An 18,775-nucleotide genomic window follows, 5' to 3' on the forward strand; every position below is an offset into this window, starting at 1 on the left:
TTCTCCATGAAAAATATCTTTACTGGATATCAACTCCTGGCTTGACAATTTCTCTCAGCCCAGAGGTTTATGTTACTCAGACTTCTACCACCATCATCACAGTGGAGAAATAATTCTCCTCTCATACTGTTTTATGTTCTTAAATTCTCTTTTTGTTCCAGCAATTTTTTCAGTCCTTTTAAATTGAAGTATAATTTCTGTTCAATATTATATAATTTACAACATACAATATAGTGATTCACAATATTTAAAGGTTATACTCCGTTTATGGTTATTATAAAATATTGGCTATATTCCCCATGTTGTACTAGATATCCTTGTAGCTTATTTTATGCCTAAGAGTTTGTACCTCTCACTCCCCTACCCCTATATTGTTCTCTCCTTAGCCCCCTCCCCACTGTTAACCACTTGTTTGTTCTCTATATCTGTGAGTCTGGTTCTTTTTCATTATATTCACTAGTTTGTTGCATTTTTTAGATTCGACACATAAATATCAACAGCATTTGTCTTTCTTTCTCTGTCTGACTTATTTTACTTAGCATAATGCCCTCCAAGTCCATCCATACTGTTGCAAATGGTAAAATTTCATTTTTCATGGCTGGGTAGTATTCCATTTTGTGTGTGTGTGTGTGTGTGTGTGTGTGTGTGTGTGTGTGTGTGTGTGTGTGTATAGATACCACTTCTTTATCCATTCATCTGTTGATGGACACTTAGGTTGCTTCCATATCTTGGCTATTGTAAATAATGCTGCTATGAATATTAGGGTGAATGTATCTTTTTTAATTAATGTTTTTGTGTGTTTCAGATATATACCCAGGAGTGGAATTGCTGGGTCATATGGTAATAGTTCTATTTTTAATTTTTTGAGAAAGTTCCATACTGACTTCCAGAGTGGGTGCACCAATTTACATTGCCACCAATAGTGTACAAGGGTACCTTTTCCTCCACATTCTTGCCAACATTTGTTATTTGTGTTCTTTTTGATGATTGCCATTCTGACAGGTGTAACGTAATATCACATTGTGGTTTTGCTTTGCATTTCTCTGATGACTAAAAATGTTGAACATCTTTTCATATATGCCTGTTGACCATCTGCATTTTCTCTTTGGAAAAATGTCTATTCAGTTCTTCTACCCATTTTTTAAGTCAGGTTGTTTGTTTTTTTGATATTGAGTTTTATGAGTTATCTATATATATGTTGGATATTAATCCCTTATTGGTTATATCATTTGCAAATACTTTCTTCCATTCAATAGGTAGTCTTTTCATTTTGTCAGTGGTTTCCTTTACTGTGCAAAAGCTTTTAAGTTCAGTTAGGTCCCACTTGTTTATGTTTGGTTTTATTTCATTTACTTTAGGAGATGCATCCAAAAAATATTGCTGAGATTTATGTCAAAGAGTGTTCTGCCTATGTTTTCCTCTAGGAGTTTTTATAGCATCTGGTCTTACATTTAGGTCTTCAATCCATTGTGAGATTATTTTTGTATATGGTTTAGTGAATGTTCTAATTTTATTCTTTTACATGTAGCTGACCAGTTTTCCCAGCACCACTTATTGAAGAAACAATTCCATTTACCATCACATGAAAAAGAATAAAATATCTAAAATAAACCTACCTAAGGAGGCAAAAGACCTGTAGTCAGAAAATTATGAGACTGATGAAAGAAATTGAAGACAACACAAACAGATGGAAAGAGATATTGTGTTCTTGGGTTGGAAGAATCAACACTGTGAAAATGACCATATTACCAAAGGCAATCTGCAGATTCAATGCAATCCCTATCAAAATACCAATGGCATTTTTCACAGAACTAGAACAAATAATTCTAAATTTGTATGGAAACACAAAAACCCTGAATAGCCAAAACAATCTTGAGAAAGAAGAAAGGAGCTAGAGGAATCAAGCTCCCTGACTTCAGACTATACTACAAAACTACAGTATTCACAACAGTATGGTACTGGCACAAAAACAGACACATAGATCAACAGAAGGGGATAGAGAAACCAGAAATAAACCCATACATTTATGGTCAATTAATCTATGACAAAGGAGGCAAGAATATACAATGGAGAAAACATGGTCTGTTCTAGAAATGTTTAAGACCATCTCTCTGCACTTAGTTTTCTGAAGTGACACTATGATATTATTAGGTGTGTGTGTTCAGTGTTTCTGAGATTTACTAGGCTTGTTGGATGTAAAGATTGGTGTTGTTTGACAGTTCTGGAAACTTTCTAGCTATTACCTTCTATATGACCTCTGCTTCTTCCCTTGCTTCTCTTTCTAGAACTCCAGCTAAACACATGTTAGACATTCTCATCCTAATCTTTATTTTCCCTGTTCCCTGTGCTATTTTATCTTATTTTTTTTCTGACATCACCTCCAGCTTCAAATGTTTCTAATTTGTTGTTTATTTCATTAAGTTTTAAATTTTCCTCATTATATATATTTTTTCTTGAACTTCTATTCTCTATCCAAGTCAGTTACATCACATTTTATAGTTTCCCGTTCCCTGAAAATATCATCAAGCTTGTGTTATTCTTTTAACACACTAATCATAGTTTTGAAATCTCTGGTGTTATGTTTAGTACAAGAAATCTGTTAACACTAGTATATGAAAGTCTTTTTCTGTCAGCTATCATATGTTCATGATAGTTTGCTTCTTTGTGTACTTATTATTTGATTTACTGTGAAATGCTTATTTCTTTGTAAAATTATTTTTGGCAATGATTTTAATATCTGGAAAACTGAATGAAAGAAGTTTTGGGGTTTTTTTGTTTGTTTTTTGCTAAATAATTTAACCAATTTAACATCTCCAATTCTTAGAATGTGCATTTTGTTGGACCAGAGATAAGAGAGTTACCAGGAGTAGATCCTGCTGGTTTTATTGCTTTATTTAAGAATTTGCCTTGGTAAAGACACTATCTGTTTGTTCCTAGGAATGTTGCTCAGTATTTTTAAGGATTCTTTCATAGGTCCTTTAAAATATTTCCTTTACCTACCCATCCATAGATATCTCATAAACCCTTTAATTTTTCCCTCTACATATTCATTCATTGTGATTTCACCCTACAATGTGACTTCATTTATCATCCATACAATGGTTACTTTCCAAAGTGTATCTATTTCCATCTGAGCTCTTTCTCCCCATCTCAAGTCCAGTATATTTTGGTGGTGTTGATACCCTATATTTTGATATTCTTCTTGTTTCAAGAGCAACTCAGTTTGAAAATACCTTAAAATTCAATTAATTTTAGTCCAAAAACTCATTTCTCCTTTCTCAGAAATGTCTCAGAAAACAGCAGCACCAGCTGCTGATTTACCCACGCCAGTGAGTTGAAGGGTCATAAATCCTTAACACCCTTTTTCTCTCATAGTCCATATCTAGCACCAAATTCTACTGAGACTATGCTATTCATAGCTTTGGAATGTGTATTCTTCATTCTTATTATTACTTTTGTATAGATTACAATAATTCCTTTTGCATAGGTTTATGAAACATCCTTCAAATTGATTATTTCATTCTCTCCAATTCATTCTCCACACCACTACCAATATTTTACTTAAATAAAAACATGATCATGTGATTATCCTGGTAAAACATCTCAATGAACATTTATGAATCTTAAATATACATTTCTTAGTATGATATTCAAGATCTCTGTTTCTTCCCTCACTTGTGCTCTATATTCTAACAATGTTGTCATCATGTCCTCTCTCAATTTTGAGCCTTTCCAGGTGCTCTTCTCTGTCTGGAAAATGTATATTCCACTGTTTAAATTGTCTAATTTCTACTTTCCTACAGTTCTCATCACAGTCATCAGTTCTTTGATGTTCTTTCTTAACCAGTTAGACTAGATTAGTTTCCCATAGCATGAATAACCCACCCAATTAGATTGCTTAACAGAGAGTATTATACCCACTTGGTAACTAGTCTCCTTCAGTAAGAGGAGGGACTGCATTTTCCTTACTGTTAGCTGCATGCCTGAATGTGGTATTGGTTACAGTAGGCACTTAGTTAATACTTGCTGCATTGAAAGTAGAATTACCCTTTTATCAGTATAATCAATAAAATATATGATTTTAAGTGCAATTTTTAACAAGTCATCATACTATATGCTGGGAATTTAAAGCATATAAAAAAGCATAAGATTTCTGTACTCAATAGTTATGATTTAATTGGCCATAAATGATCTAAATCCATTATGAATGTAAGCTGATCAAGATAATGAACAATAAGCTGTTTACTATTGTCTAATAATTGCTAAAGGTGATAATTGGAGCATTTATCCTAATAATTCCTTGAAATTCTATCACACTTCTCTTCTGCTAAACCCTAATGAAGCCCAATTTCTTGCCTGTAAACAATACCATTTCCATGATAAATAAGAACAGGCTTATCCAATTAGAAAAATAAGCAAGCGTTTTACGAATGGAAATGTTCCATTCCACAAAGGTTTTCAGTTTCCACGATCCTCTCACAGTTTAGTGAGGGAGAAAGTGATCAAAATATATAAGTTAAAACAGCATAGTAATTGCAATGATGGCCATAATTGAAATGTAACAGTATGGGTCAGGACTAGCTTGAATAGCTATGAAGCTTTGATATATTTGATGTTATAATAATTTATTGCATCTGATGAATAACATAAAAATCTAATTATTCTAATAATGCTATTGAAATTTAGTTTTTTTCTGATATCTATAAGCATATAAAACTTCTAATCTCTCTATTATATGTCTTTCAATTGATAAAACATAACTTTCAAAAATGATAGTAAAAGTGGAGAATTTAAGTCAATTATTTGTGAATAGTTGTCTCATAAATCTTTATTTGTAGATTAATTTCAGCAAAATCTTATGTAATAGTCAGGATTTGTTCATTTGTTCTTTTCTTCCAATATTTAAAAATAATGTATTGGGGAAAAAACAGATATTAAATAATGAGGAAAGCTTACTAACTTTAAGAATTTAAGGCCTTTGTCATAATCACCAAGAAGATTAACTCTGTCGTGTAGAAACTAAAATATTTTGTAAAATAAAACTAGATATTTTGTAATACCAATGTAAATATAGTAAAACAAGTTTCTAATTTGATAAAAGTATTTCTTAAGCAAAATACATGGGAATAGCTAAAAAGACAAGATTTGTTTTCCTCCTTGCGTTTTATTGTTTTAAATTAGAACAATTGGATCAAATTATTTGAGTCAATACTGAAGTTGCTTCTTATTTAAAACATTCCCTAAATACATGCCAACTCTCTTTCTTTTTAGAATAATTTAGAAGAAAACATTATTTGACAACAAATGTCAATATTAAAAAAAAAAGCCATGGTGGTGTCATTCTCCAAGAATGCCCTAAGCTAAGGGAAAGGCAAATGATTTTCTTTTTAACAACCTTGAACGCAGATGGGAATAAACAGCATTTCCCCGGGAAGCAAAATCAGTCTCTGAGAACTTCACAAGATAGGAGTTGCTGGCGAGCAGCGCTGCACATTAAAAAGTTGCAGAATTAGTTGGAGGTCATTGTGATAGCCCTGCCCCAGTGGACAACGATTGGCACTCCACTATAGATTTCCCTGCCAGACCCTATTCCTGTTTGACACTTTCATTTAACCCAGTCACATTTTCTCCTCTCCAAGGTTTAAAACAGGGATCAAGTATATTTCTTTAATAATGTCACATTCCCAGAGTGACTCCAGTGAGGGGACTATTGAACGGCATAGTTACTAAGGACCATCACGTAGGAAGATAATAAGTGATGCAGTAAAGAGATGCTCCCACCAGGGCCTTGAAGATTAATTCAAACAGCTGTCACAGAATTTCATACAAAGTATGAAGTAGATATCTGTGACTCCATTTCTAATTTACAAATATTCTCAGGTTTTCCACTATTCTCACACAATCATACATTAAACTTTAGGTCTGCCTATATTTTGGTAAATTATACTTGTTTTTTTTGTATTTTTTTAAATGGCTTCCATGTGATCTATCACATTGAACTGTCTTCATTATGACATATTTTAACGGGCTAGTTGTCTTCTCCAGGCCACACCAAGCACATCATTTGCACGGGAATTTCAACAAGTGTAACTTCTAGAGTTATCGATTCCTTTGAGTTTGCCCTCCTCTCTCTAGTGTGTAGTCTCACAAACTCTCCCAAGTTGTTTCCAGCTCTTCTTCCCCTACCATCTCCACTCGGCTACAGGTCAGCATGTTATCCCCTTGAACCAGGGTTTGTGCCATTTCCACCCCTACCCTTTCACCCAGCTCACTGATTCCTCTACACTCAGCAGGGGAACTCTGGCTATCCCACTGCCCTTGGCATTGCCCCTCCTGACCACACTAATGCTGGGGACTCACAGGATGACAGCAAGTGATGCTGAACACTGAATTCATTCTTTTCCACAGATACTCAAGGCTCTGTGGGAATCAGGATGTATGCTTTTGTACCTGAGCCTCTCGCCACAGCACTGCCACTGGAGACCTTATAGAAGCCAAGGCACACTGCACCACTGTATTTGTCTTTCCAAGGTCATCTGACTCTTTACTCTTCTAGACAACTTCTGGGTATTGCACTGTGGCTGATTCTCAAGATTAGATGCCACATGACTACAACATGCCACTGGGCATGTTATGTATCATTGTATCCTCTCTGGTTACCACCACCAGGCCTGGAATATACTAAGCACACAATAAATCTTAAGGAATGGAGCTGAATTTATTTTGGTTGCTAAGACTCACTTTTCTTCTAAGATGGGGAAATGATTCCCCAATCTTTATTGCATATTCTTTTATAGAAGTTTAGGCCTAAAGAGGTAAGTAAGTGTTATCACCAAATTTGGAGCAAGTTCAAGTAACAGCAATGCTGTTTTATCTGGAGTGACTGTTCCATGTGATACTCATGAACTGTCACTAGTTACCTAGGAAAAAAAAAAAAAGGTACACTAAAGCCTTCCCATGCTGACTTTTATCTTGTCATCTTTTGGACTTGTTTCTCCCTCCCTTCTCCCCAATCACATGATTTTATCAGACATACTGCATAAATTTGAACCTCACCTATCCATAAAATTTGTGTTGTTTTATTTTATTCTAATACTTATATATGTGATAGAGTGTGGTATAAGCTATTTTTAAATGGGAGAAATCACATTCAAAATAATTCATTTTTGTTAACACACAGTAATATTAAAAATCCAGCCTCCAAAATGCAGTGAAATGAGACATTTAAGTAGTGTTAATGAATTCCAGAGTCTCTTGTATGTTTTACTATGAGTTAGTATTATTGGCATGGATAATTAATTTGATTAAAAATATCAGGAGTTATTTTTTCTTCTTGATGTGGATTTCAATAAAGCATACTTTCTTTTCTCTCTTTTTTAAAAACTTGTCATTAGCTCTGTTTAGTCCTAGTCATGATAACTGAATGGAAAGACAGAAACTTCAATTCAAAAGAAAATCTCAGATCTTCTGTTTTCTCAGAATCTAATGAATACCTGGTGCCTTTGAAATGCATTATATTTGAATTTGTTGGAAAGCAGGGATGGAGAGAAAAAAATTAGTAACCAAGAGGCAAAGTAAAGGAAAAAAAAGATCTGTGCGTTATAGCTAGAGATATATTACTTTCTTTCTTTCTTTTTTTTTTTTTTTTGTTGTCGTACGCTGGCCTCTCACTGTTGTGGCTTCTGCCGTTGCCGAGCACAGGCTCCGGACGCGCAGGCTCAGCGGCCATGGCTCACGGGCCCAGCCGCTCCGCGGCATGTGGGATCTTCCCAGACCGGGGCGTGAACCCGTGTCCTCTGCATTGGCAGGCGGACTCTCAACCACTGCGCCACCAGGGAAGCCCAAGACATATTACTTTCAAATATCTTTTCATCATTTGATGATAATGTAAATGCATGTAGTATTTGCTAATTCTGCTTGTTGGCACTTTCATGATTATGGATTTTATTTTTTCCCTACAAGTTATAAATTTGGTTACAGTTTTGACTCTGCTATATACAAGTTAAAGATAACATTTAAAAATTTTCTATAGGTCTTTAAAGATATAAAGAGCTAAACAAAAAAATCTGTCTTATAAATATGCATTTTTTCTTCTAATATATATTTTAATTAGTAGTATGAATAGATATACGATTTAGAGAGAATAGATTTCACCCATTTTCATCAAGCCTCTATAGTAGATTTCAATTCCAACTTGGAATGTGGTGCAATATATAAAAAATTCCAACAGCAGTTCTGTAGTTAAAGGCATTATATAGGTTCTGAGTTTATGGCTGCTGGGGTTAAGCTACTTTCTGATTAGAGTTTAAAGGTATCTGGTGGTTGGTTGCTAGAATTTCACTGAATAAATGGCCCAGCTGCCCAAATGACAAGACGACTGAACCTATGGAATCCTAGAATTGTGTTTCAAAAAACAAAACTTTAAAATCTTAAAATGTGACACATATTTACTGTTATGAGTAATGGTTGTGCATTACATTATTAGAAAGAATTTAAGAGAACTGAACATCTAAAGTATTACTAGGATATGAGAAGTAAGGAATACATGCTAATAGAAATGATGAGTTTGGCTAGTTGCATAACTAATATTTGCACACACTTTTGCAAGCTTTTTGATGAATCTGCTGTTCTTTTGTTTTCAGATCAGGAATCCACGTTGTATATGCATTTCCTCAGTGGATTCATGTCCTCTGGGCTTCCTCTTGCAGTTGTCATCCTTGTCTCCTCTGTCATCTCATCTATTTTTCAGTCTACAAATATACACCTCTTCTCTAATCTCTCCCATCCTAAAAACAACAATAACATCAAAACCAACTCTTCCTGACACAATATCCCTCTTTGTTTACTGCACACTGGGATGTGTTTCCATTCCTCTGCTCTAATTCACACAGACATTTGTTGAGAAAGTATTTGTAATATCACGTCACACATTCTCATCTTCCATTCTCTCCTCAATCTATTCCAAAAGGGCTTTCATTCCCATAACTCTACTGAAATTGATCTCACCCATGTCTCCAGTGACCTACATCTTGCAAATCCAGGCTTTATTTATTTCTAATCTTAAGGATCTTGAACTTTCAATAGTATTGGATGTAACTGATATCTTCACCCTCTCAACACACTTTTCTTTTGGGTTCTCCAACACTGTTTACTCTTGTTTCTTGACTACCTCATCAGCCATCACTCAAGGTTTGGGTTCTGTGATGCAGTGTATCCTTGGTCTTTTGATCTTTCTCCTCCCACATCAGCCATCAGTGAGTCTCCTTTGCTGGCTCTAATTCCACAGCTTGATTTCCATCTGTTGTAAGGCTCCCAGGCTAAGCACTGGAACTTCTTCCCTTCCCTATTTATACCCTCTCCTTAGATGACCCTGGTCAGTGTCTTGATTTAAACACTGTCATTATGCTGATGACTGCCAAATTTATGTCTTCAGCTTTGACCATTCCTCTGAGGTCCAAGAGTATGTGAGGATGTCTAAAAAGCATGTGAGATGTTACTGACCAATATAAAATCTTGGTGTCCCTTCCCACTATAAAGCGTTTCCCTCCCTTAGTCTTTTGCAAGTTTTCAAAAAGCTTTTTCCCCTTGTTCCCAATGACAAAAGTGCTGCTGAGGATGTGGAGCAAATGTCGCATCTTCTATTCATGTGCGCATTCAAAATGACATCCTGGTTCTTATATTGAGGATTCTAATAGCAGCTTGATATTTAGAAGACACTAATTTAACTTTTTTAATATACATTTATTTATTTATTTATTGGCTCCGTTGGGTCTTCGTTGCTGCACATGGGCTTTCTCTAGTTGCGGTGTGAGGGGGCTACTCTTCCTTGCAGTGCACGGTCTTCTCACTGCGGTGGCTTCTCTTGTTGCGGAGCATGGGCTCTAGGCGTGCGGGCTTCGGTAGTTGTGGTACACGGGCTCAGCAGTTGTGGCGCATGGGCTTAGCTGCTCCGCGGCATGTGGGATCTTTCCAGACCCGGGCTCGAACCCCTGTCCCCTGCATTGGCAGGCGGATTCTTAACCACTGGCCATCAGGGAAGCCCTAATTTAACTCTTAACTTAGAAAAAGGACTCAAATTTCAAAAAGTTTGGCAAATCACAAATGCCATTAGGATGACACATGACATGTAGCCATTTTTAAACAAAAGTCTAGTATTTGGTGGCAGGGTTTTCACTTAAGAGGTTTAACCACAAATTATTAGTTTAAATGTCTTAGCTTTTTTAAGGCACGTGTGGGCCAATAAATAATGTATACCCTGTTCCCACATCATTGAGTTTATTGTCAGGCAACACATTTTTATTGCATGCTCCTGTATACTAAAGATTATGCTAGATGCTAAGGTTACCTTAGTGATTTAAGGACACATGTCCAAAGACCTCAAACTGGTATAGGAGACAGGCAATAAACAAGCAATACATCAATAATTAATATTTCAAATTGGAAAAGGGTGTAAAAAGGAGAGGAAGTCAATATTAAAGGAGATAGCAAAGGAAAGCTCTACTAAGTTTGTTTGCTAATTTGTTTTAATAATAAAAGGTTATTTCAACTGAGTTCATCAAATTTTGAATAACTACTAACTATGAGACACTATGTTAATTAATGAGAAGGCAATGATGAAAAATGTATATTACCTGATACCATGGAGCTTGTTGTCTAGTACTGATTACTACTAAAATGTTTGTTGATGCTCTTTGATTTTCCAAAATAAATGCTTAGTTCATGTATTTGGTCTGAAATTTAATTTTGAATATGATAAGAACTTAATTTTTATTCTTATAAGTTACCTAGACCAATGGTTTCAAATGTTTCAAGAATAAGGACCTATATTCATAATTAATATACATGAAGGGTTTTCATAGATTTGTATTTTCTATCATTTAGGTAAAAAACAGTCTATAGTCACTATGAATTTAGTTAACTTTAATAAGTGTGCATTTACTCAGAAGATAATTTATATACATTTTTAGTAATATATATTTGTAATGTACACTATATATTTAGTAAACAATAGTTCATACATTTGGGGAAAGGATTCCTTATTAAATATCAGCTAGATACAGAGGTGGAACTATGGCTATACTTGAATTTTCTACTGCTTCCTACCCAGACATGAGGGAAAACTCAATGCCATACATTTGTATAGTGCTTAAAAATGCATGGGGAGGGAAGGATGAATAGGTGGTGCACAGAGGATTTTTAGACGATGAAATTATTTTCTTTGATAATGGTAGATACACGTCATTATATGTTTGTCAAAACTGATAGAATGTACAACACGAAGGGTGAAGCCTAATGTAAACTATATACTTGCGGTGATTATGATGTGTCAGTGTAGGTTCATTGATTATAAACAGTGTACCACCATGATGCAGGATGCTGGGGGAAAGCTATACATGTGTGTGTTGTGGGGCGAGTGGATCAGCGGATACATGGGAACTCCGTGCTTTCTGCTTAGTTTTGCTGTAATCCTAAAACTGCTCTAAAAAATAAAGTCTATTGAAAAATAAGAATGTAAATGTATAGGGGAAATCTGTGTGTATGCATATGTACATATATGTGTATGCATAAACACATACATGCATGTATGTATGAGACTGTATACATTTATAAAATGTAAAATTATATATAGAGACAACACATGAACAAGTGTTATCTTAAGCCACATCTGTTAACAAAAGCAGTATTCATACACACATAATTTATGACTTTGTATATGCATATATTTTCAATCTTTATAGTAGCTTTTGAAATATATAAATATCTTTGTCATTTTAGTGACATGCGATCCAAGACTTAGAATGTTTAGGCATCTTCCAAAGTTCACACTGCTCTAAGGGTCACAGCAAGGGCTTAACCATGACTTCTTTGGTTAACCATTATTATAATCATATTATTACCCTCCTCTGCTGAATTTATAACAATATAACTGGAAACATATTTTTTAAAACAATGTAATAAAATTTACAAATTACATATTTTGGTAATTTTGTATTTGAGGAACAGCTTTTAAAAAATTAATTAGGTAATAAAAGCAGCGAGAGGAAGAAATATTAAATATATCTTGGGATGTATATACTTTCAGCCTGTGATGGCTTAGGTGACATCCCATGCCTTAGGGCATGAGGAAATGTTCTCTTTTCTCAAATTTTCCTCAAGCCATGAGATTCTGTGCACTGACCTGATTTGATTTGGGGAATAGTGCTGTTGGTATTGAAATTCAGTATTTTTTACTTTTAATTTAGGAAAGTCACTTTCCCTTTATTTAAAATAGGTATGTTGCCTGAATTATTGAGTAGCCATGTCCCTTAACACAACTCTAATCACTTTTATGATGGATAGAAGATGTACACATCATTACTGTGCAGTTAATTTAATTCTGTTCACGTTAAAATTTAAGCAAATCTTTAACCACATATCACTGTCATTTCCTAAGTTTTTTAAGTATCCCCTGAAATGGCCAGTTTATACATCAATGTATTTTTCAAATTGTGCAATGAAAAAGATTAGCTGACGCAGTGCAGTAGCCCCAAACACAATGGGACAAAGCAGGTGAATTGCCTCAGAGGCAGCTTTCTTAATGTTTGACTTTTTCTACATTTATTGAATACTTAGAAGTGCCAGAGGTGGTGCAGGGCCTAAAAAGGATTTGCTTTTCGGGATTTAGAGGCCAAAATTTAGACAGTCATATGACTGTATAATCATGAGAACAATTCTAATTTAACATTTAGAAATATAGGGGATTTTGTATGATGGATTTATGATAATTTTTCTACATAACTGAGGGGAATTGGCAGATACTACTCTGTCTTATTTAGTGTGGAAGTTTCTTACAGAATGTAGATTGAAAGATGGCAGTAAAAAATAGTCCTCCATTTCCAGAGAAATTCAGGAAGTGGGAGTATTAACTTTCTGGTAATCTGATCTGTTATTAAGCCTCAATTACTTCCTTTCACCCACCCACACTATCTATCCTCTTCATACAGGCAAGTCACCAGATTACAATGGTCTGTGATTGCAACTGGAATGCATTCTCTGCCATGATTCAAGTACACAAGTCCTAGTCCCCCCAGCATGACACATTCACAAGGATATTTCCAAGAATTTCATCTCAGGAACTGCACCAATATTTCCTTTCCTATGTAAAGCATCAGTAATGTCTTTTATTACTCTATATAAATTATTCTCATTTAGTCTCACTGAGTGAGAACTTAAAACTTTACCCAGGTTTTTCCAAATTAAAAAGATATCAGAATATTTTATGTCTTCAAGATAGCTTTAAAATAGTAATGTTGTAACTCTAATATTCTTGAGAATCTATTCCAAGTCAGCACACGGTTGGCTATACATATTTCCTCTACTGATAGTTAAATACCGATGAAAGATAAATGAAGAAATATCTGCAGGATGTTCCTTCCTTACTGAAATGAAATGAAGAATTACACTGATCACTAGGAAAATAGCGTGCTTGTTTCTTATGAGACATGTAGGTTTAGTAACACATTTCTACTATTTGTTTAAAAAAATGAGATACACTTTTAAATAAATGCTAGCAGAATAATTTTTTAAGGAAAATTCACTCTAAATCCGTCCTAGAAATTCTATACCTGTAGATGTACTTAAAGAATACAGCTTAGCAAGCATTGAAGCCAATAAATCAGACAAATATCTTCAAATTCAATAATCAGATATATCTTTATGACTTTGACAACATTTGGTGATCAATTGGTTATTTGACTTTTCAAAGGGTTAACTAATGCCTGCTTTAATAATACCTTGAATAATGATAATGGAAATTTTTGTTTCCATGTGATTCATTTTGATAGAAACCAAATTGTCACGCTGACCTTTCTTATAGCATGTTTTTCTGAATGTAATTTCTAAAAGGGGGAGACTTAGCAATTTGTATTGTGCTGAATTTTATTTACAGTGTTGCTTTCATAATTTACTTGGCATACATTTATTTTCTGGAAACGTTTATTGAACTCTTATGAATAGTTGGGATGTACCCAGCATCCTTCCCCCTTTTGTCCTCAACCTTGCTACTTCTTGTTGACCCACATCTTACAGGAAAGGGGCTTTGCCTTTTTGCATGGGTGAAGCATATAAACTAATTTAACCAACCAGCCCAATACAACCCTATACCAAATAAATTCAGTAAAAGTAACTCTCAGTGTTTTGGGAATTCTAGAAATCAGATTTCCTCTCTTCCTCTCTATCATGTATGTAGTGTGCAGATATGAAGACTTGAACATCTGTAGTCATTTGCTGCCAAAAAGACAATCTGAGAGGAACAGAGCCCTAGAAAATCCCAGGGAAATTGATCTGGGCCCGAATCATGTTTAATGTCAATCACAATTTAGCTCTTGGCATTGCCAGTCATGTGAGGAAATACTTTTCTTGCAATCATTTGCCAGTTTGAATCAGGTCTGCACTTATTGGAAAATGAATTACGTACATAATGGATAAGAAATTTGTTACCAGGAATGAGGTTACAAGTAACAGGGGAGAATTCTTTAAAAGTGAGGGAAGGGCTTCCCTGGTGGCGCAGTGGTTGAGAGTCCACCTGCTGATGCAGGGGACACGGGTTCGTGCCCCGGTCCGGGAGGATCCCGCATGCCGCGGAGCGGCTGGGCCCGTGAGCCATGGCCGCTGAGCCCGTGCGCCCGGAGCCTGTGCTCCACAACGGGAGAGGCCACAACAGTGAGAGGCCCGCGTACTGCAAAAAAAAAAAAAAAAAAAAAACAAGTAAAAGTGAGGGAAGTGAGAAAAAAGACCACTCTGAAAAATCTTTGTTTTACAATTGCATGGTGGTTGGTTAAAGTGAAGTTATTGTACTTTGGACCTAGAGCATGTGCTACCAAAACTACTGTATTTGGCAACTGAGAAAAAAAGAAATAGTAGGATGATGGATTCTACAGACAAAACAGAAACAATCTTGCTTTGTTATGTACCTCTCAAAGCAGAAAGAATAGAAAAGAATGTTTTGCCAAGCATGGCTCCTCTGTCTTTGGTGTGCAATACACCTGTATAAGTTTAATTTGCAGGGACCCCCATGATTGGGAAAGTTGAATTACTTACAACAAGCCAAATGGAAGGTTATCAGAAGCAGAGATATGAGAGACATGGTAGGAGAATATAGAGAGGAATAGGAAATATATGGCCTTATCCTAGCATATTTTTAAAGCACTGTCTCCTGAAAAAAATATAAGCACTCACATTATGGAAATAAAATCAAACTAAAGGTTGAGAGAAGAAAATAAATATAATAAATACCACTACAGTCCATTGGCTTCTCTAAAGATACAACATATACCTATATATACATATATATATACACATACATATATGCCTATATGTACATATATACACATGCATATATGTACATATATACACATACCTATATGCATATATATACATATATACACATATATATCTCTAAAATATGTCTTATACAGATGTTTCCCAATTAAAGATGGAAGCAAAGCTATATTTATAACATTATTTTGAAAAGCCTTCATACGAATATGATTTTCACATTATTTAAGGTTAGTATATTAAATGTTTTCAACATGTAATTAGATGACATTCTTTTTATAGATATAAATCAAGTAAGCATTATTTTCCAAAATGATTTACAGGTTAAACAATATTCTTCTAAGATGCTGTGGATACCAAACACTCATGAAGAATGATTTTTAATACACATATCAAAAAAGTTATTTAAGTCTGATTTCCTTTTAACAGTCTTTAATTTTCTGATTTCCAGTTTACAAGTGTTTAAAATGGACAAGTATGATTTTTCCTCTTAGTAATAATGTTGATTCAAGATATTTTGATTCAATATATGGCAATAAGTCTCCACATGTTAACCATTAGTATCTTGGGTTTTTTTAGTGGGATGTAACACTAACAACCACTACCTACAAAATACATCATTATTTTGTTGGTTTTACAAATCTCTTCTCCACTTGTCAATTCAAAAAGAAAAAAACATTCTAAGAATTAGGGAATACAGAAAACTTAATGAAATTGACTTCCAGATTTATAATGTTTCTATTTTATCCTAGAAGAGAACATTAAAAATATGTCATTGCTATAAAAGACCATCTTGTTAACGTTACAAAAGATTGGTGGGAGCAAGAACTGTGTCACTGATACGTGGAGCTTTGGAGTTATCTCTACAAATTAGGAAAATGTTCAAAGGTAAAAAAGGAAATATAGCAATCCCTAAACCATGTTGATGATGAGTAGCTTAGTCTAAACTAAATATTTTTCCACTCATAATAATCATCCTCCCCTCAAATGCCTTTTAAAAACATACATTACACAGTACAGTAGCAGAAATCAAGGACAACACAGACTATTTTCAAGAACAGAAAAGTCTCCAGCGAAGAAAGGTATCTTATAGCAAAGAGCAGACTTCTTTAGAGACATTAGTCAATTAACCTGCAATTCATTATGAAGATTTTTCTTTCCTCATATGGGGAGAGTCTACTCTATTTGAAGTTGCCACACCGTTTTCTGTTCCTTTTCTAGAAAACCTGCCCTTAGTCCGTTTCTTCTTCACACTTGGGGCCTGAAGAGGAGCATCTTCTTCCATCCACCTCTGAAGCTGAACATTAAATAAATTCCATGTTATGTATGCTTGGATAGTGCAACTGGATGACAGAACAGCAATTTTCGCTGCCAACACGTTCACATCTTCGGTAGTGCCGTCCGAATTCCCATTCTGCCCTCCAGCCAGGTGAAAACCAACAGTGATCACAGAAACAATTAAAGTCACGAGTCGACCCAAAATAAACACAATGGCCCACAGAGAAAACTCTTTCTGGTACTTTTCATCGCTAAAATAAAACAGGTCGCAAAAGTGGGAAAGGAATTCCACAAAATAATGCATCATCAAAAGAAGAAGTCCCAGGTGATTCAAGTACAAGAGGTAAGCTCCCGCAATGTGAAAGAGGTGAAGACCAACGTAGACAACTTGCTGGGAGAGATCTTGAGGTTTGATTCTCTGGAAGTAGAGTTCAGGAAAGGCGTGAAACCAGTAAGCCAACTGTGAGATATAGAAAAACTTCATCTGAAATGTCATCATGTTATTGGGATGAGCCCTCCATAAGACAGTCAGGTCTGACAGGCAGTTTTCAGAGTGTAGAATGAATGTGCCCCAAATACAAGAGACAAGGAAGAATACACTAAACTGACCAGATTCGTTAAATTTGCTTTGTTTCGGTTTGGGGAACTGCATTCGCCTGTTAATTCTATCCAAGACATACTCTTGAATAGTGGCGTGAATGATGATTGCCACCAGCATGTAGAAGAACACTGTGGCCAAATCTTTGGCACCATAATGATAAAGGAACTTAGGTGCTGTGGCTCTTTCTTCTGCTTCTTCGGCAGGGAAGGTAACACCGTGCTGGAGAGTAATAAAAACGATCGACACTTCTGCTGTTCCCTCGAACATGAGCCCCAGCACGAAGAACATCCCCACACAGGCGACAAGGTCCGCATGATTCTGCAGGATGAATTCCTGGCTCAGGACTGGGGGGTTCTTGGAGCCCTTCTTACGAAACGTCATGGTGGCGCTTCCCAGTTACTCACCGACGAGCGGCAGCTGCCTCCCCGTGGCTGCTCCTCAAGGCGCCGCCGCCGCCGCCGCCGCGGCTCCGGGGACTTCACTCCCCATCCCGGAGCCGGTCCCGGGTCGCTACGGCCACCCAGGAAAAAAAAAAAAGAAAAAAAAAAATCAAAGCAGCTGGCCGAGCAGGACTGAGCATGCGCGCCAGGGCCGGCGGAGGCAGGGAAGGAAATCGAGCGCCGCGCCCCTACCCGGCGCCAGGCCCGGGGTTGCGAGCGGTGATCTTCCACGTTGATCGGCGCCTCTTTAAATCCGCTGCCAGCGTCGAGATGCTCCTAAATGATTTGTCCATAGCATCTTCATTACTGACCGTGACGAAGCAGGACAGAACTCTGCTTGTTCTTCAGCAGCATGATAATGATAAAAACCAGCATAGTAATAATGATAGAAGCAAACTCTCCTAGTGCTTAATGTTTACCAGGTGCCTTTACTTTTATAAATGGAAACTTTCTAGAAAACTCAGTGAAGAAAATAATAGTGTTTTAACCGTTTTTAAAGATTATTTTTATTTCTTCCAAAGGAGAAACTGAGGCACAGAGGTTAAGTGGTACGCCCAATGTCACACAGCTGGGAGGCGTTAGAGCTACGATTTGAATCCAGTGCCTGTGCTCTCGACCATTGTATTCTAGTACCTCTTATTGTAAATCAGTCACACCTGGAAATATTTTGCTAGCGCAGCAACAGAGCGTACTCAAAAACAGTTCCCCGATAATAATAATTATTATTATAATAAATATTATAAAATATATAATATAAATATATAAATATATAAAATAATATAATTAATAATATAAAATAATAATATATATATAAAATATTATTATCCCACAATAATAATTGTGACAAAAATATTGTCTAGTCAGTAATCAGATTTATTGCATTTTAAAAGATGGGGAGTTGGTTGGAAGGGGAAAACTATCAGTTCACTGAAAGGTCTTTTGGCTGCAAAGCCCACAACTGAATTTCCTCTCTCTAGCAGATAAGAAACTCATGTTTCATTATTACGGTTTTTGCACATAATTTTGCTAAAATTCACATATCAGAAAACAGCTTCTTTTGTAAATGTAAATATCTTCATCAGTTCAAAGTTCATATCAGCCTTCAAATTTGTCTTTGAAGGCAGAGCAGTTTTCTTGTTTC

General features: G+C 35.7%; 1 protein-coding gene across 1 annotated transcript; it reads right to left on the minus strand.

Moving 5' to 3' along the window:
* Positions 1 to 15,291: 15,291 nt before the first annotated feature.
* On the minus strand, positions 15,292 to 17,920 carry TRAM1L1 (translocation associated membrane protein 1 like 1). Its single transcript, XM_060011844.2, has one exon. The coding sequence runs from the start codon at positions 17,573 to 17,575 to the stop codon at positions 16,457 to 16,459; it is 1,119 nt and encodes a 372-aa protein (XP_059867827.1). The 5' UTR covers positions 17,576 to 17,920; the 3' UTR covers positions 15,292 to 16,456.
* Between the last annotated feature and the right edge of the window lie 855 nt (positions 17,921 to 18,775).

Source organism: Delphinus delphis, chromosome 5 (assembly GCF_949987515.2).
Source record: "Delphinus delphis chromosome 5, mDelDel1.2, whole genome shotgun sequence".
Lineage (NCBI taxonomy): Eukaryota > Metazoa > Chordata > Mammalia > Artiodactyla > Delphinidae > Delphinus > Delphinus delphis.

What these genes read in the sequence shown, in the direction of transcription:
- TRAM1L1 (XM_060011844.2), bottom strand. Translation starts at nt 17,575, where the DNA reads ATGACGTTTCGTAAGAAGGGCTCCAAGAACCCCCCAGTCCTGAGCCAG.